Here is a 19788-nt window from a genome sequence, read left to right as displayed (position 1 = left end):
TCACAGTGCCTCGCTGGTGGCACAGAGCCTCGCTGGTGTGACAGTGCCTCGCTGGTGTGACAGTGCCTCGCTGGTGTCACAGTGCCTCGCTGGTGTGACAGTGCTTCGCTGGTGTCACAGTGCCTCGCTGGTGTCACAGTGCCTCGCTGGTGTCACAGTGCCTCGCTGGTGGCACAGTGCCTCGCTGGTGTCACAGTGCTTCACTGGTGTCACAGTGCCTCGCTGGTGGCACAGTGCCTCGCTGGTGGCACAGAGCCTCGCTGGTGTCACAGTGCCTCGCTGGTGTCACAGTGCCTCGCTGGTGTCACAGTGCCACGCTGGTGTCACAGTGCCTCGCTGGTGTCACAGTGCCTCGCTGGTGTCACAGAGCCTCGCTGGTGTCACAGTGCCTCGCTGGTGTCACAGTGCCTCGCTGGTGTCACAGAGCCTCGCTGGTGTCACAGTGCCTCGCTGGTGTCACAGTGCCTCGCTGGTGTGACAGTGCCTCGCTGGTGTCACCTTGAGAACTAGACAAGTGGCATAACACAGAACTAGAACACAAGGAAATAACACAAACCCGCGGTGAAGTCACTATACGAACCGCGCCGGAAACAATCATTTCAGTTAGTAACAGAGGCATAAATACCAGACATCATAGCCAGCTTGTACATATATGTCTCCTCGACAGGAGTGTACACACATCACAGTAGTGGTGATGTACACATATCACAGTAGTGGGGATGTACACACATCACCATGACAGACAGGTGTGCAGAACATCGTAATAATTGTAATCAAATCATACTGAGAAGAAAATCTCTAAATAAACAAAGAAAATTTTAATTCTGTGTATACGTTCTGATCAACCAGGCTGTGACTCGTACGTCAGGCTGCGAGCAGCCGCGTCCAACAGCCTGGTTGATCAGTCCGGCAACCAGGAGGCCTGGTCGACGACCGGGCCGCGGGGACGCTAAGCCCCGGAAGCACCTCAAGGTAACCTCAAGGTAACGTGTATATACCAACCAATCCTCTGCTCAGACAGTTCATTTCGTAACAAAACTGGCCCATCGTATATACACTGACGTAATTGACAGTTAGATAGTAGAATTTAGTACTATTCACTTCACAGTCAGGAAAAAATAAAGTTAAACACTGAACTTAAATATTCCTAGGCCTAGTATAGTACATATATGTACTATATTAGGCCTCAGATAGCATGTATTAAGCCTAGGTTGGTTAGATTAGGTTAGGTTTTATTAGCAACATAAATACAAAGCCTTTTCCGGTTTGTCCAAACTCAATAGTACCAAATTCTATTTTCTAATTATGTCAATATATATGTACTATGGTACACGTCGTAACTATAAGTACTATCTGAGGAGGAGGATGTGCTGGCATATACATTAAGACTCCTATAATGTTGACCAAAACACACACTAGAAAGTGAAGGGACGTCGACGCTTCGGTCCGTCCTGGACTATTCTCAAATCAAGTCACAATCGACTTGAGAATGGTCCAGGACGGACCGAAACGTCGTCGTCCCTTCACTTTCTAGTGTGTGGTTTGGTCAACATATTTCAGCCACGTTATTGTGACTCTTCGTCGACTCCCACAATGTCTGCCCAACCACTTGGGCACACAAAATTAGCCCACTTGGGCTAATTTTCACCTCACTTTTTTCCTCTAGGATATAGCTTTCACAAATCCTTAACACCCGAGACATTTTCAGTAAATGACACATCTAGTCTGTCTTTCACTCTATATACATATTTATACAACACTAAACAATTAACAACATGTATGATATATGTATGACGTATGTATCTTGGATCTAAGATTCATTTAGGAGGGTTTGGTCAGATTTGACGTAGCTAAAATGCATTAGTTGATCCTGGACCATTATAGAGTTGATAAAAATAAATACGTTCTGAGATTTATTTTCTCATCCATGTTATATCAAAGAGAAACGTCTACGTTGCAACGTTGAATGATAGAAATCAGTATATATTTTGGAGGAAGTGTGCATCTTAAGAAAACCAAACCTAACCAAACTTATCGTAATATAATCAAACTTAACCTCATCTAACCTAACCTAACCAAATCTAACCTAATCTAACCTAACTTAACCTAATTTAATCTAACCTAAGCTAATCTAACCTATCCTAACGTTATGAAATAATATCATAAATACATCACACGAAAAGTAAGAAATATTGCTTAAATAACTTAGAGAGATTAGGTCATGTTTTACTAAATAAAGTTCACTGATAAGCAAAGTTTCATAGATTAGACTATATAGGTCATATCAAACATAGATCACCGAAACATGCCACAATCTAGAACGTTTTTGGTGTTATTTTCTTCAATACTTAAACTATTCGCCATTAACACATAGTTTACGAAACACATTTGTTATACGAAGTAAAAATACCATACATGTAGCTAGCTGAGCCGGAGCCGGTCGGCCGAGCGGACAGCACGCTGGACTTGTGATCCTGTGGTCCTGGGTTCGATCCCAGGCGCCGGCGAGAAACAATGGGCAGAGTTTCTTTCACCCTATGCCCCTGTTACCTAGCAGTAAAATAGGTACCTGGGTGTTAGTCAGCTGTCACGGGCTGCTTCCTGGGGGTGGAGGCCTGGTCGAGGACCGGACCGCGGGGACACTAAAGCCCCGAAATCATCTCAAGATAACCTCAAGATAACCAAGAAGTTGCCTGCGCCAATGGCAGCTAGCAAATGAACTCCTGCGATAAAGGATTTCAAAGTCAAGCAATCCACACATAACCGAACAGGAATTCGGACAGAATATAACTGCACTCCGTACGCAACTGAGCAACAGTCCGTACGCAACTGATCAACAGTCCGTACGCAACTGATCAACAGTCCGTACGCAACTGAGCAACAGTCCGTACGCAACTGATCAACAGTCCGTACGCAACTGATCAACAGTCCGTACGCAACTGAGCAACAGTCCGTACGCAACTGATCAACAGTCCGTACGCAACTGATCAACAGTCCGTACGCAACTGAGCAACAGTCCGTACGCAACTGATCAACAGTCCGTACGCAACTGAGCAACAGTCCGTACGCAACTGATCAACAGTCCGTACGCAACTGAGCAACAGTCCGTACGCAACTGAGCAACAGTCCGTACGCAACTGATCAACAGTCCGTACGCAACTGAGCAACAGTCCGTACGCAACTGATCAGCAGTCCGTACGCAACTGATCAGCAGTCCGTACGCAACTGATCAACAGTCCGTACGCAACTGATCAACAGTCCGTACGCAACTGATCAACAGTCCGTACGCAACTGATCAACAGTCCGTACGCAACTGATCAACAGTCCGTACGCAACTGAACAGTCCGTACGCAACTGATCAACAGTCCGTACGCAACTGATCAACAGTCCGTACGCAACTGATCAACAGTCCGTACGCAACTGATCAACAGTCCGTACGCAACTGATCAACAGTCCGTACGCAACTGATCAACAGTCCGTACGCAACTGATCAACAGTCCGTACGCAACTGATCAACAGTCCGTACGCAACTGAGCAACAGTCCGTACGCAACTGATCAACAGTCCGTACGCAACTGATCAACAGTCCGTACGCAACTGATCAACAGTCCGTACGCAACTGATCAGCAGTCCGTACGCAACTGATCAACAGTCCGTACGCAACTGATCAACAGTCCGTACGCAACTGAGCAACAGTCCGTACGCAACTGAACAGTCCGTACGCAACTGAGCAACAGTCCGTACGCAACTGATCAACAGTCCGTACGCAACTGAACAGTCCGTACGCAACTGAGCAACAGTCCGTACGCAACTGAGCAACAGTCCGTACGCAACTGAACAGTCCGTACGCAACTGAGCAACAGTCCGTACGCAACTGATCAACAGTCCGTACGCAACTGAGCAACAGTCCGTACGCAACTGAACAGTCCGTACGCAACTGATCAACAGTCCGTACGCAACTGAGCAACAGTCCGTACGCAACTGATCAACAGTCCGTACGCAACTGAGCAACAGTCCGTACGCAACTGAACAGTCCGTACGCAACTGAGCAACAGTCCGTACGCAACTGAGTAACAGTCCGTACGCAACTGAGCAACAGTCCGTACGCAACTGAACAGTCCGTACGCAACTGAGCAACAGTCCGTACGCAACTGATCAACAGTCCGTACGCAACTGAGCAACAGTCCGTACGCAACTGAGCAACAGTCCGTACGCAACTGAGCAACAGTCCGTACGCAACTGAGTAACAGTCCGTACGCAACTGAGCAACAGTCCGTACGCAACTGAGCAACAGTCCGTACGCAACTGAGCAACAGTCCGTACGCAACTGGACTACTGTCGGTATACAAGGCAAATGTCGGGAAAGCGCCAAGCCATGATGACTATATAGCACTGGGAAGGGATCAGGATAAGGATTTGGGATGGGACGGGGAGGGAAGGAATGGTGTCCAATCACTTGGAAGATCGGGAATTGAACGCCGACCTGCATGAAGCGAGACTTGTCGGTATACAAGTGAACTACAGTCCAATTTCCATCGTGGTCCAGTTTTTAGATACATTGGCAATGGAGTTATCTGAACAAATTCCGCTTCTCCAACATTTCAACACGCATTCTAAACATGAAAACTTTATCTAACTTTTATAAAAACCTTTTAGGAAACGTGTTTTACAAAAGAATGTTCAAATACAGCAACTGCTGTTTTTAACTGACTACATCTATTATGGACCGCACTGGTTGCCGTGTGTGTGTAGTAATACACACACTATATATATATATATATATATATATATATATATATATATATATATATATATATATATATATATATATATATATATATATATATATATATATATATATATATACACAAACACACACACCCATCACTGCATTCAGGGTTCCTGCCCGCCATCTGAGGAGCTGGAGGAACTCGACAACTTATGATAATCTTATGACCCCTCAAAGGATTCGAACCCAGGCCACCAGGAGTCACCCCATCAACAGAACTGACAATCGTTGATGCAGTGGTCAGAACGCGAGTGCTGTTGATGGTACTGTATTATGTCTCTTGAGAATCTGTCCACCTGTCCATTCTCCCGGTGTCCGGCGGACATTCGGCCCCCCAATGTACTAGTGTGTTCATATGGGTTGGATTCGAACGTGTGAATGTAAGCAGAGAATTGAGATTGAGAGTAGCGAATTGAACACTGCCAATCTTCGCTATGTACTGTGGACACTGTTAGAATTTGTCTGATTATATATTTTGAGTTTGTTTATTGAACTCACTTTCTCTCTCTCTCTCTCACTCTCACACACACTCTCTCTCTCTCTCTCACTCTCACACACACTCTCTCTCTCTCTCTCACTCTCACACACACTCTCTCTCTCTCTCTCTCTCTCTCTCACTCTCACACACACTCTCTCTCTCTCTCACTCTCACACTCTCTCTCTCTCTCTCTCTCTCACTCTCTCTCTCTCAAGTAAATAATTACAAACTAGAGAGTTAAGACGACAGTGACCATTATTTTCACCGTGTTATGGTTGTTAGTGGGGAGGCGGAGGTGCTCAGACTTAACTATGCCTCACAACATTCACTTCCGCCTTCAAGGTTTTCATCATACTCGTGTATGTGGCGCCCGGGGACGCAGTATACTCATGGCGGATATACCTACTTAAATATGATGTGTTTTATAGGGGAAAATTACAATGATTCATTAATCATATTTTGTTGTCTTTAGTTGTCATGTTCCCCCTCATTATCCAGGCCTTGTGAGGCTCCCTCTGTTATGTTCACTTCATTATCCAGGGCTGTAAGGGGTTCCTCTGTCATGTTCACCTCATTATCCAGGACTTGTGTGGGTTCCTCTGTCATGTTCACCTCATTATCCAGGACTTGTGTGGGTTCCTCTGTCATGTTCACCTCACTATCCAGGTCTTGTGAGGTACCCCCTGTCATGTTCAGCTCATTATCCAGGCCTTGAGTCTGGTTCCTTTGTCATGTTCAACTCATTATCCAGGCCTTGTGAGGCTCCCCCTGTCATGTTCACCTCATTATCCACTTCTTGTGAGGCTCACCCTGTCATGTTCACCTCATTATCCAGGCCTTGCGAGGCTCCCCTTGTCATGTTCACCTCATTATCCAGGCCTTGCGAGGCCCCCTCTGTCATGTTCACCTCATTATCCAGGACTTGTGAGGCTCCCCCTGTCATGTTCACCTCATTATCCAGGCCTTGCGAGGCTTCCTGTCATGTTCACCTCATTATCCAGGCCTTGTGAGGCTCCCCCTGTCACGTTCACCTCATTATCCAGGCCTTGTGAGGCTCCCCCTGTCACGTTCACCTCATTATCCAGGCCTTGTGAGGCTCCCCCTGTCATGTTCACCTCATTATCCTCACCTCATTATCCAGGCCTTGAGAGGTTCCCTCTGTCATGTTCACCTCATTATCCAGGCCTTGTGTGGCTCCCCCTGTCATGTTCACCTCATTATCCAGGCCTTGAGAGGTACCCCCTGTCATGTTCACCTCATTATCCAGGCCTTGTGTGCCTCCCCCTGTCATGTTCACCTCATTATCCAGGCCTTGTGAGGCTCCCCTGTCATGTTCACCTCATTATGCAGGGCTGTGAGGGGTTCCTCTGTCATGTTCACCTCATTATCCAGGCCTTGTGAGGCTCCCCCTGTCATGTTCACCTCATTATCCAGGCCTTGTGAGGCTCCCCCTGTCATGTTCACCTCATTATCCAGGCCTTGTGAGGCTTCCTGTCATGTTCACCTCATTATCCAGGCCTTGTGTGGCTCCCCCTGTCATGTTCACCTCATTATCCAGGCCTTGTGAGGCTCCCCCTGTCACGTTCACCTCATTATCCAGGCCTTGTGAGGCTCCCCCTGTCACGTTCACCTCATTATCCAGGCCTTGTGAGGCTCCCCCTGTCATGTTCACCTCATTATCCTCACCTCATTATCCAGGCCTTGAGAGGTTCCCTCTGTCATGTTCACCTCATTATCCAGGCCTTGTGTGGCTCCCCCTGTCATGTTCACCTCATTATCCTCACCTCATTATCCAGGCCTTGAGAGGTACCCCCTGTCATGTTCACCTCATTATCCAGGCCTTGTGTGGCTCCCCCTGTCATGTTCACCTCATTATCCAGGCCTTGTGAGGCTCCCCTGTCATGTTCACCTCATTATGCAGGGCTGTGAGGGGTTCCTCTGTCATGTTCACCTCATTATCCAGGCCTTGTGAGGCTCCCCCTGTCACGTTCACCTCATTATCCAGGCCTTGTGTGGCTCCCCCTGTCATGTTCACCTCATTATCCAGGCCTTGTGAGGCTCCCCCTGTCATGTTCACCTCATTATCCAGGCCTTGTGTGGCTCCCCCTGTCATGTTCACCTCAGGACCTGAGTGATGTCTCTGCCCCTCGAGGCCAGCCAAGTGTGGCATTATCCTGTTCTTCCTGAGTCGCGTTCATGACGAGGTAATTTATTCTGGAAAGACTTGTGCTAGGCTGGTGGTGTTATTACGGCGCTTGTTAGCGCCTCGCAGAATATAATATATATTTTGGGCACGAAAATTTGGCGCTCATGCGCACACAACGAGGCACATCCCGCCAAACACACACACCGAAATTACGACGTTGGTACAACGTTCGAACAAGTTTTAACACCTAACCAGTTATAACAACCAATATAGCAAGTTGTAACAACGTTCTAATACGTCATAAACACGTTAAGCCAAGATGTAACAACTTTATTACAAGTTGTAACAAGCGGAAAATAGAGACAGTTTCGGTTTGTGTTTCCAGGGTATAAGCTTATTGCTCATTAATGTCGACTACACTCCCGCAACCATGCGCTCACACACGCATATACTTTCCGTGGACACACTCAAATATATATTTGAGTTTATAGACACACAATTTATATTTAGCTGTTCAAAGGTTGATTCATGGTTTAGAGGCGAATAGAATAGAACTATCAGGGGGGTGGGGGGAAGCGCCAAGCCATTACGACTATGTAGCGCTGGGAAGGGGGGTCAGGATAAGGATTTGGGATGGGGCGAGTAAGGAATGGTATCCAGCCACTTGGACGGTCGGGGATTGAACGATGACCTGCATGAAGCGTACACAATAGCTTATTCCCTGAAATACAACTAGGTGAGTACAAACGCACGCACACACACACACACACACACACACACACACACACACACACACACACACACACACACACACACACACACACACACACAATGTCAGGCCAATCCTGGAGTATGCAGCCCCAGCATGGAGTCCATATCTAGTCAAGGATAAGACTAAACTGGAAAAGGTTCAAAGGTTTGCCACCAGACTAGCACCCGAGCTGAGAGGTATGAGCTACGAGGAGAGACTACGGGAATTAAACCTCACTTCGCTGGAAAACAGAAGAGTTAGGGGGGACATGATCACCACATTCAAGATTCTGAAGGGAATTGATAGGGTAGATAAAGACAGTCTATTTAACACAAGGGGAACACGCACAAGGGGACACAGGTGGAAACTGAGTGCCCAAATGAGCCACAGAGATATTAGAAAGAACTTTTTTAGTGTCAGAGTGGTTGACAAATGGAATGCATTAGGAAGTGATGTGGTGGAGGCTGACTCCATACACAGTTTCAAATGTAGATATGACAGAGCCCAATAGGCTCAGGAATCTGTACACCTGTTGATTGACGGTTGAGAGGCGGGACCAAAGAGCCAGAGCTCAACCCCCGCAAACACAACTAGGTGAGTACACACACACAGAAACATGTGTTAATGCAATATTTTTTGTAACTGCCTGCTTGAGCGGACTGACAGCCTGAATGATCTCAATATATACGCAGGACAACAACATATTTTGCAAGGCGCCAGCCAATGTACAAACAATAAGACTCTTTAAAAGATCTCATTATTCCTACACACATTGCTAGGGATATACCGACCACCAACACGGAAATAATCGACAGTTACAACGACATTAAAAGTTTAGACATAGCAGAAGCACTACATGTAAAACACTCATCCAATTATCAACTACCAATTAGGTATATGCTGTCATCCTGAAGACCAAACTGTCAGTTCAAACCTCACCTACTGTCACAAGTTATATCTTCTGGGTATAACATGTCAACCGATCGTATATAGTCAGATATACTGTATCTTCTAGTAATGAATACCCACTTTCCCAGTGCCTCCGAAGATGATGATAAGAACTTCAGCGAAACACGTTATTTAGTTATATGAACTCCAGTATTAGTGTAAAATGAGGTTTAGATCAATAATTTTTTCGTTTCATTCGTAAGAGAAGATCATCGTCACACTCAGAGGGTCCAGGTTACTGGTCGCATATTGTCACTCTCAGAAACTTAGTTATGAGTTAAAGACAGAACTATATATGATGAAGCAGGTGCAGCTTCTTGATATTCATCTCAAGGAGATGAATATCAAACTCCAAAATCATCTGCAGGGAAAAGAGAAGGCAAGAGGAGCGTCGTGTGAGTGAGAAATCTGAGGGATTAAGACCAGAAAAAACGATGAGAAATGTGAAGCATTTGTTTGTGACAACTCCTTCACAGTTCCTGAGGATGAATGTTGTGCTGAGAACAGTCGTCGATGACCTGAGGCACGACGAATGAGGTCAAGGGTCATGAGTAAAACTCTGACAATACTGATGGGAATGACTCATTGAAGACCCTTACGTTAAGATCATGGACGGTGGATTGTGTAATAAGGAAAAATAAGAGTCGGACGTTAGTTGGAATGGGAGATGTACTCGATAGGATGAACATCTTGAGAGGTAATGAGAACATGCCTACTACTATATGTCTCAGTGTACGCAGGAATGATCTATGAGGAATATTTTACCGACTCAGGCAACTCCTGTGACGTGAATTACATGTACACACATAATAGGGTACATCTGTCTTGTGTGGGGATTACAGCTGTTACGGGTGGGGATTACAGCTGTCACGGGTGGGACTTACCCTACAGATGTCACAAGTGCACCGTATCTACAAGCAACTATCTGTCAGAGGTCAAATAACCGCCCATTTCGGATAGGTCAAGGTCCTCCCGCAATCTGGAATGGGTCAAGCAACCACCCATATGGGATAAGCTAAGGAACCCCTTCTCCTTCTAGAATAGGTCAAGGAGGCGCCTTCCTCCATCTATGACAGCTCTAGAAACAAATCTTCTTGGATAGGTCAAGGAACCAATCCTCTGGAATTGGTCAATGAGCCAATCATCTGGTACAGGTCAAAGGATTAATCTGGGTAGAACAACAAGAGATGAGATAGGAAGACAGGATAGAAGATGATAGAGGACGAAGGTAAAGAAGGAAAGGACAGAACATAAGGATAGGAGATTAAATAGGATAACATAACAGTTGGCCAAATAGGAGATGGCACAGGAGAACAGGAGAGAAGATGGAATAGAAGAACCAGATAGGAGATGCTATACGACAGGCTATAGAAGCTATAGGACAGGATAGAAGCTGGGAGAGGCGGATAGGCTGAAGATCAAACACGGGTTAGTTTGCTGCGGTTAACCACTATCCCAGGTACCAGAAGAGGGGTAGGCATCTCACTAATATCACACACACACAGCTTATTCACTAACACATCAATACTAATCTACACTACACATTAATATTCATTGATACAGCGATTCATCCTCTCAACTAATGACATGCATTAAGCATTGACCGTGCATGATGTACTTGTTAATAATCTGAATTGAGTATTTGAATATAATATTACGTTCAATAGTACTAATTTGAATTCAATCTCAACTAGTTCCCAAAGGTAACGAGAGAATTAGAGCCTGAACTATTAGAATTAGAATTAGAGCTTCTGTGTCTCCAAAATGGGTTGAATATATTTAGAGACAAAGGAGCAACCCATCCACCTGTTCAGATAGTACTTGTTGTAACTATCTGCATCATAGTACACATATTGACATACTAGGCAATTAAATAGTAGGACTTTGTACTTTTCTTTTGAAAGAGTTCGAAAATATGAAGCAAAAAAAAAAAAATTAAATATTTCTAGGCCTAGTATAGAACTCATATGTACTGCAATAGGCCTAAGCTAGCGTGCATTAGGCCTAGGAAGGTTAGATTAGGTTAGTTTAGTTTCTCTTTGTAACATAAGTAGAAAATAGTTTTCCAGTTTGTGCAAATTTTATAATAATATAAAATCAATATTATCGATTTATACTTTCTAATTGCGTTGTATGTCGGTATATGTACTATGGTCCTAATCCTTCCTATATGTGCTACCGAATCAGGAGGATAAGCTGGATTCCTTCGCGGATTACCTGATATGGATATAAACAGCCTTAAATTAAAGCTGAAATTCTACACCTAAACCTCAATTGCATTATTTCATTTCAAAATCAATATGTACAGAGCCAAACCAACAAATATTGACACCTTCCAAATGCATATACGGTTTATACGATATACATAAATGTACATATAAGGGAGGGAGTTATCAAGGGAAAGCGCCAAGCCATTACGACTATACAGCACTGGGAAGGGGGGTCAGGATAAGGATTTGGGATGGGATAGGCGAAAGCCTGTCCCATCCCAAACACACATCCACATACCAATACACAAGTATTGTATTGTGTTATACATACACATTATACACATGCACATACCAATATTGGTATGTGTATAAACAATATTGCATGTGTATAAGCACACATACACCTACCAATACACAAGTATAAGCACACATACACATACCAATACACAAGTATAACCACACATACACATACCAATACACAAATATAAACACACATACACATACCAATACACAAGTATATCCACACATACACATACCAATACACAGACTCTAAACTTAAACTTACACATTTACTCTCGTGTTTACCTTGTAATTTGCAACAAAAAACACAAGGTAAGCTTTAACTGAAAGTTTCCAAGTGTCGTTTACCAAACTGGCTGGACAAAAAGTGTTGAAAAGAAAGCACACATTTCTGTCGGAGAATTTAATTGCATTTTTTCCCTCTCTGACAGATTCCTCTAATTAAAGACTTTTTATATGTAAACAAAGTAGTTTTGCCACGATTTCTTTTTGTCATTTTTGACATTTATTATATATATATTTTTTTTTACAACTTTGGAAAGAATACATTCATTCTATTCAATATTTTTGTGCTCAAGCCAATACAAATTTCTTTACAAATCATATGTGGAATTTTGATTTATATTTGATATAAATCTATGTATGTAATTTATAAATCATATATGTAATTTTAATGTACAGGGTTGGGACACGGACTTTCAGTATCTTCCATTTATATTTTATGTCATACCTCTCCCCTCTCCTTTCTAGAGAGAGTACATGTTGAGAGCTTTGAGACGGCCCCAATAATTTAGGTGCTTTATCGTGTCAATGCTTCATATATATGTTATCTGTATTCCTTCTATTTCAGCAATCTCTCCTGCTCTGAATGGGGTATGTGAATGCGAGCAGTACTCAAGACCAATTTACATGCTGATTTTTGTATCATCTCCATAGTATGACACAAAACTGTGAAGTAGTTTTGATATATGAACTAGAAAAAAATAGTGGGGCAGGAACTGAGACATAAAGCTTTCCACTGTGTTTGTCTTCAACATATTTGATTGACTGCACTTTATTAGTGCATTATAAATATGTCTTGAAGGAAGGTAAGTGACTCCTGTGATAGCTGGAAGAGCATCGCGTATCAAGTGTTAAGGAATTCCACAGAAAGGGCCTTTATAAACCTTCCTGAACTTGGAATAAATATAAAATTAGCGAGTTTCCTGTTGGTGCTGTTGGTACTGTTACGGTAATCTCCTGCCTAGCAGTAGGTCCTGCGTGTCCCTTTACCGCCTACGTATCTGCATGCTCCAACATCAAGACGCAACATCAACGACAACAACAATACGTGCCCAAAACGTATGGATGTTTAGACACACCTCCTCCCCCCCCCCCGTCTACCCTCCAGTACCCGTGACACCTGCTGTCTTGGCGGGGGACCAGACGCCATCAGTCACCGGCTAACGATCGTTTACCTGCCGGCTGATTGATTAACTCCAGAATTCGCGCTAACTATGACGTCATGCCCCATATAAAAGGGTTTACCAGCGTCCAGCTCAACAGACTACCCTTCGAGTGCTCTCAGCTGTAACATCTACTCTCGCCCCTTCCCCCCCCCCGGGGATGACAGTAAACACACACAGCATTTTGTATAAAATAATAATCTGCACCATTATTATTTAACGTAAATTTCCCATGTATATATTTCTCTTATGATTGTGTGTAAGCCAAGTGGATAAGGGGCTGTGTTGGTTCATTGTAATGAAGAAGACCCCGAACCAACACAGAAGTAAGAAGATAAAACACGCAATGTACCCATTGATTCGTGTTTTGAATTATCTTTACCCATTGATTTGTGTCCTGTCACCTCACCCAAAACCAAATATAAGCATGAAACAGAGTATGTAAAAAACTGTCTTTGAAAGTGTCTTGCGAAACGCTTCTAGGCGTCAGACCATAAATAAAGTGTGAAAATGAACTTTGAAGAGTTAATTTTTCAATTACCTTCGACAGTGACGAAAAACATAAGAAATATTGAGAAGATTCATGTTAGAATCATTAATCTTACCCTTTCGGTCATATTCATATGACCGAAAGGATCCTTATATATATATATATATATATATATATATATATATATATATATATATATATATATATATATATATATATATATATATATATATATATATATATATATATATGTCGTACCTAGTAGCCAGAACTCACTTCTCAGCCTACTATTCAAGGCCCGATTTGCCTAATAAGCCAAGTTTTCCTGAATTAATATATTTACTATAATTCCTAACCTAACCTAACCTAACTTTTTCGGCTACCTAACCTAACCTAACCTATAAAGATAGGTTAGGTTAGGTTAGGTTAGGTAGGGTTGGTTAGGTTCGGTCATATATCTATGTTAATTTTAACTCCAATAAAAAAAAATGACCTCAAACATAATGAAATGGGTAGCTTTATCATTTCATAAGAAAGAAATTAGAGAAAATATATTAATTCAGGAAAACTTGGCTTATTAGGCAAATCGGGCCTTGCATAGTAGGTTGAGAAGTGCGTTCTGGCTACTAGGGACGACATATATATATATATATATATATATATATATATATATATATATATATATATATATATATATATATATATATATATACTTCCGAACTAATTACGCCATTAGTTCCGTACTAATGATACTGTTTCCAATTTCCGGAAAAAGCTAGCCTGTAAAACTTATCGAGGATCACCTAGTCCACGATTGGTAGTTTCCCAGGATGCAAACCACAATAGTCGACTAAACCGCCTTCACCCCACCCCCCCTCTCTCTCTCAAGGTGAGGATGGGTGAAGGCGAACAGAGCCACCGAAGATAAGAAGATAAATTTTCTCATACCTTTATTTTCCTGCCCAGAAATGAAAGCCAGGACCAACCGGTTGTGAACTGAAGCGTTTGGGGATTATCTTCATACAGAGAAGAGGGATTATCTTCATATAGGGAGGAAGGATTACCTTCCTATAATGAGGAGGGATTACCTTCCTATAGGGAGGAGGGATTACTTTCATATAGGGAGGAGGGATTACCATCATACAGGGAGGAGGGATTACCATCAAACAGGGAGGAGGCATTACCTTCATATAGGGAGGAGGGATTACCTTCATATAGGGAGGAGGGATTACCTTCATATAGGGAGGGATTACCTTAATATAGGGAGGAGGGATTACCTTCATATAGGGAGGAGGGATTACCTTCATATAGGGAGGAGGGATTACCTTCATATAGGGAGGAGGGATTACCTTCCTATAATGAGGAGGGATTACCTTCCTATAGGGTGGAGGGATTACTTTCATATAGGGAGGAGGGATTACCATCATACAGGGAGGAGGGATTACCATCAAACAGGGAGGAGGCATTACCTTCATATAGGGAGGAGGGATTACCTTCATATAGGGAGGAGGGATTACCTTCATATAGGGAGGGATTACCTTAATATAGGGAGGAGGGATTACCTTCATATAGGGAGGAGGGATTACCTTCATATAGGGAGGAGGGATTACCTTCATATAGGGAGGAGGGATTACCTTCATGTAGGGAGGAGGGATTACCTTCATGTAGGGAGGAGGGATTACCTTCATACAAGGAGGGATTACTTTCATATAGGGAGGAGGGAATGCGGTCTCCCTGACTGTGAAGAAGGTTCGAACTTAAGAATTAGAGGTCTTGCTCAAGATTATTACTGAACATGATTATTTCTTCCCCGCATGTTGAGATACTTACTACATAGGGCTTCGTGGCGGAGTGGCCTGCGCCGTCGGGTTTCAGTAGAAAGAACCAGGGTTCAATTCCCAAGGCAGGACAGTAGCAGTTGGGCAACGTTTCCTTTCACCTCTAATGCCTATGCTCACCTAACAGTAAAAAAAAAAAAATAGTCGGGATTTAGGCAACTGTTGTGGTTTGCACTGTAGAAAAGACTTCCAACTGTCCCTATTAGTGTGAACCTGTTAGTATATACACAGAATACTTCAACGATAGCATATATCCGACAACGAAATCCCATATATTCGACAACAAATATATGGGATTTGGTCTCAATAAAGAATATTTCAATTGTATTTAATTGCTGAGAAAAAAAACATTGTTTTTATTGAAACAGTTCAATAAATAATCCATAGTTCTTATTTAAATAAAATATCAAACAAAATCGCATGACAACCATCGCGAAACTCCTTCCTCTGGAGGCAAAAATATTCTGGTCTGAGGAATACGTGGTGTGTAAAGGTGTGTATTGGGAGCCTTGAAGGGTAGTGGCTGTAACCTGGGAGGGGACAGATCTTCTTCATCTTTTGAATCTACGAATTGCATCCTGGGGCTGTCGGCACACCCTGGAGACGCCGACATTGGGGTTGTCGACGCGTGTATGAGCTGTCGATACATTCAGAGGTTGCTGACACAAGCTGGGGCTGTCGACATATCCTGGGGTTACCGACACACATGCTTGGGTTGTCGATACATCCTGAGGCTTTAGACAAAATCCGGGGCTGCCAACACATCTTGAGATGGTCGACTCGTCTTCAGATCGGTTCTGAGATTGTGTGCAAGTCATTAGACGCGATGGAAGAAGGTAAGAGGTTATATACAGTGGAGCCAAGACTTCCTGGCAGTTATGAGTGTGTCACAAGTGGTCTCCCAAGTGGGCAACACTTGCTGGAAAAGTGCCTCACTCGCGTCAATCATTGCACCACATGCCACTACAATTACTGATGAAATAATTCGGAGGGTTTGCTATCGTTAATACCTATGAGTTAAGTATTCTTCCCAGTGAGGAGAATATCAAATTTCTGTGTAATGGTTTCCTCTCATAAATTTGTATATATATATATATATATATATATATATATATATATATATATATATATATATATATATATACTTATTATTTCATATAAATAGTAAATAAATCATGTATTATCCTCATACTGATCAGGTTATCCTGATCCTGATCAGGTTATACTGATCCTGATCAGGTTATCCTGATCCTGATCAGGTTATACTGATCCTGATCAGGTTATCCTGATCTTGATCAGGTTATCCTGATCCTGATCAGGTTATCCTGATCCTGATCAGGTTATCCTGATCCTGATCAGGTTATCCTGATCCTCACTGGTCGTGGTGATAGACACGTCCCTCCCTCCCCCTCCCTCACCGCCCTGACCTCATTTCAGGATGTACCCTTGTGACGAAGTAGGGTAATCATCGATTTTCTTATTAAAATACAAATGAGTATTGATCGACCACCTTAAGGCGCAACTCGGCAATCACCTTCAGCTCAAGGATTCCGATCCGGTGTCGACTTCGCCAATCATGCAAATCCTTTGGCCCAAAATTGTAAAGTTGATGCTACTTTGAAGAGGACAAAATTTGCATGTGTGTTTCTTTGACCATTTTCTCTCTCCCTTTCCCAAAACTGAGGTGTTTTTTTTTTTTTGAAGCGGTTGTGCACGATTTGGAGATAAAATGTGATAAACAAACTCTCCTGATGTTTGAGGTAAACAAACTCATCTCCTCATCGTGACGGGAGATGAGGAAGAGTGTGGATAGAGATGAGAGCAGGCCTCATCCTAACATCGTATCGAATGGCACATTTAAATGTGCTGTAATAATCTATTTTGCAATTATATTATTACAGTAAAATAATATTTTTGCTGTAATAATCTTTTAACAGGAAATATTGATAATATTTCCTGTTCCATGTTTATTTCCCAGTACTTCCCTGGGAGCCTGGTACTGCCGTTCACCCAGTACTTCCCTGGGAGCCTGGTACTGCCGTTCACCCAGTACTTCCCTGGGAGCCTGGTACTGCCGTTCACCCAGTACTTCCCTGGGAGCCTGGTACTGCCGTTCACCCAGTACTTCCCTGGGAGCCTGGTACTGCCGTTCACCCAGTACTTCCCTGGGAGCCTGGTACTGCCGTTCACCCAGTACTTCCCTGGGAGCCTGGTACTGCCGTTCATCCAGTACTTCCCTGGGAGCCTGGTACTGCCGTTCACCCAGTACTTCCCTGGGAGCCTGGTACTGCCGTTCACCTAGTACTTCCCTGGGAGCCTGGTACTGCCGTTCACCCAGTACTTCCCTGGGAGCCTGGTACTGCCGTTCATCCAGTACTTCCCTGGGAGCCTGGTACTGCCGTTCACCCAGTACTTCCCTGGGAGCCTGGTACTGCCGTTCACCCAGTACTTCCCTGAGAGCCTGGTACTGCCGTTCACCCAGTACTTCCCTGGGAGCCTGGTACTGCCGTTCACCCAGTACTTCCCTGGGAGCCTGGTACTGCCGTTCACCCAGTACTTCCCTGGGAGCCTGGTACTGCCGTTCACCCAGTACTTCCCTGGGAGCCTGGTACTGCCGTTCACCCAGTACTTCCCTGGGAGCCTGGTCCTGCCGTTCATCCAGTACTTCCCTGGGAGCCTGGTACTGCCGTTCACCCAGTACTTCCCTGGGAGCCTGGTACTGCCGTTCACCCAGTACTTCCCTGGGAGCCTGGTACTGCCGTTCACCCAGTACTTCCCTGGGAGCCTGGTACTGCCGTTCACCCAGTACTTCCCGGCCCGGTCCGTTCATTGAGTCGCTGGATCTGACGCTTTGCCAATTCCATGTCAATCATATATGGTAATCAAATTGGTTTCGAGTTTAACGAGAATTCACCAAAGTCAATATATTGAAACCACTCAGTTTTATAGGTCTTGCTTCAGTAACACAGGATGTGATCTGACTACTACAGATAGTGGCCCCATGCGCAGGTGCTCATGCGCAGGTGCTCATGCGCAGGTGCACATGCAGAGGCGCATGTGCAGATACGAACACATAACGAAACTACCATTTCGGTTTTTAGCGGAAGGACCATTTAGTGAAAGGTATTTTTAATGTCTCGGTAACTGATGAAACTGTCGGTAAACATACATTTATCATCCCTAATTCCCTCTTCCAAGCTCTTCTTCCCTCCTTTCCCCTCCCCTTCCCCAATCTACTGCCTCCCTTCATAACCCATTTCCCTAGGCACTTTCCCTCTTTACCCACCGCCCATTTTTTCCTCCCCATTCTACCTTGAAACAATTTGTAATTGGAAAGTAGAGTAGAAAGTTCAGTTCCCCAAAATTCCCGACGAGAAGACCTCAATAAACTCAAGCGTTGAAGTAAACAAGGAAATGATACGAGGAGTATACCAGCCATCACATAACAGGTGAAGAGATATATTTTCTAATATAATATGAGGGGGAAAGGGAAAGCGCCATGCCATTAAGACTATATAACTCTGGGAAGGGTTATATACTCTTTATGGGTCAAAATAAAGTCATAAAGGGTCAGAATAAAGATTTGGGATGGGACGGGGGGAAGGAATGGTGCCCAACCACTTGGACGGTCGGGGATTGAACGCCGACCTGCATGTAGCGAGACCGACGCTCTGCCATCCATCCTAAGTGGTTGGGAGGAGAACAATACCAAATAATATTATACAACAACACGTGTTCCACTTAAACATAAAAAAAGAAGCTTTACTAAGTCAAATAAATTTCTCACAAAGCCTTAAAAAGCCTAAAAAGTTAAATGTGTCTGGTTCTATATATCTCTAAAAGTTGACCAGACCACACACTAGAAGGTGAAGGGACGACGACGTTCGGTCCGTCCTTTACCATTTTCAAGTCGATTGTCAAGTCCTGTATGTAAAGGACTTGCTTATATCGCCTGTATCTCTAAAAGCAATCATGTAGATGACAACAATAAGACTGATGGCTCAGTAAGAAGCTTAGTAACTATTTTTCTCCTACAAAAGGGGTAAGGCTCCCAAGCTTCAACTACAAAATACTTTCAAACTATTGCTTTGGTGTTGGGGTAAATGCCAATCTACCTCTGAAGGGTTATTAAGGCCACCACAACTGCTAACTGCCCAACCAGCAAATACAGTATACTGTAGTCCTGAACAAAGTCCAGGGCTAAAGTATACACTCTCAGTGTATATACACCGAGCAGAGGGATAGACACATCTCTGTATACATATCCCAAGTGTATTCACAACTCATTCCTGACACAATATAATTGTCGGCTCTTGCTGACGTGTGTGGGAGAAGCACTGGAATATTGGTGTGGATTGTTTTATGCGTAATGATCACTATATGGCGGAGGAAAA

At 43.7% G+C, this 19788-nt stretch overlaps 2 protein-coding genes across 2 annotated transcripts in view; both read right to left on the bottom strand.

Annotated features, from left to right (window-relative positions):
- The window catches only part of LOC138355856 (uncharacterized), a 28660-nt gene extending 12448 nt beyond the window's left edge, over positions 1-16212 (bottom strand). Inside the window, exons 1-2 of the mRNA XM_069311398.1 lie at positions 15991-16212; positions 14741-15238 (exon numbers count right to left, since the gene is read on the bottom strand). Of these exons, the coding sequence (XP_069167499.1) occupies positions 14741-15238; positions 15991-16212 (720 nt within the window). The remainder of the gene's footprint in view (positions 1-14740; positions 15239-15990) is intronic.
- A 1112-nt stretch (positions 16213-17324) lies between these two features.
- Positions 17325-18224, bottom strand: LOC123772268 (uncharacterized). Its single transcript, XM_045765353.2, has one exon. The coding sequence runs from the start codon at positions 18222-18224 to the stop codon at positions 17325-17327; it is 900 nt and encodes a 299-aa protein (XP_045621309.2).
- Between the last annotated feature and the right edge of the window lie 1564 nt (positions 18225-19788).

This window comes from Procambarus clarkii, chromosome 69 (assembly GCF_040958095.1).
Source record: "Procambarus clarkii isolate CNS0578487 chromosome 69, FALCON_Pclarkii_2.0, whole genome shotgun sequence".
Taxonomy (NCBI): Eukaryota; Metazoa; Arthropoda; class Malacostraca; order Decapoda; family Cambaridae; genus Procambarus; species Procambarus clarkii.
The sequence above is the reverse complement of the archived record's forward strand: the minus strand, read 5'-3'. Positions and strand labels throughout refer to the sequence as shown.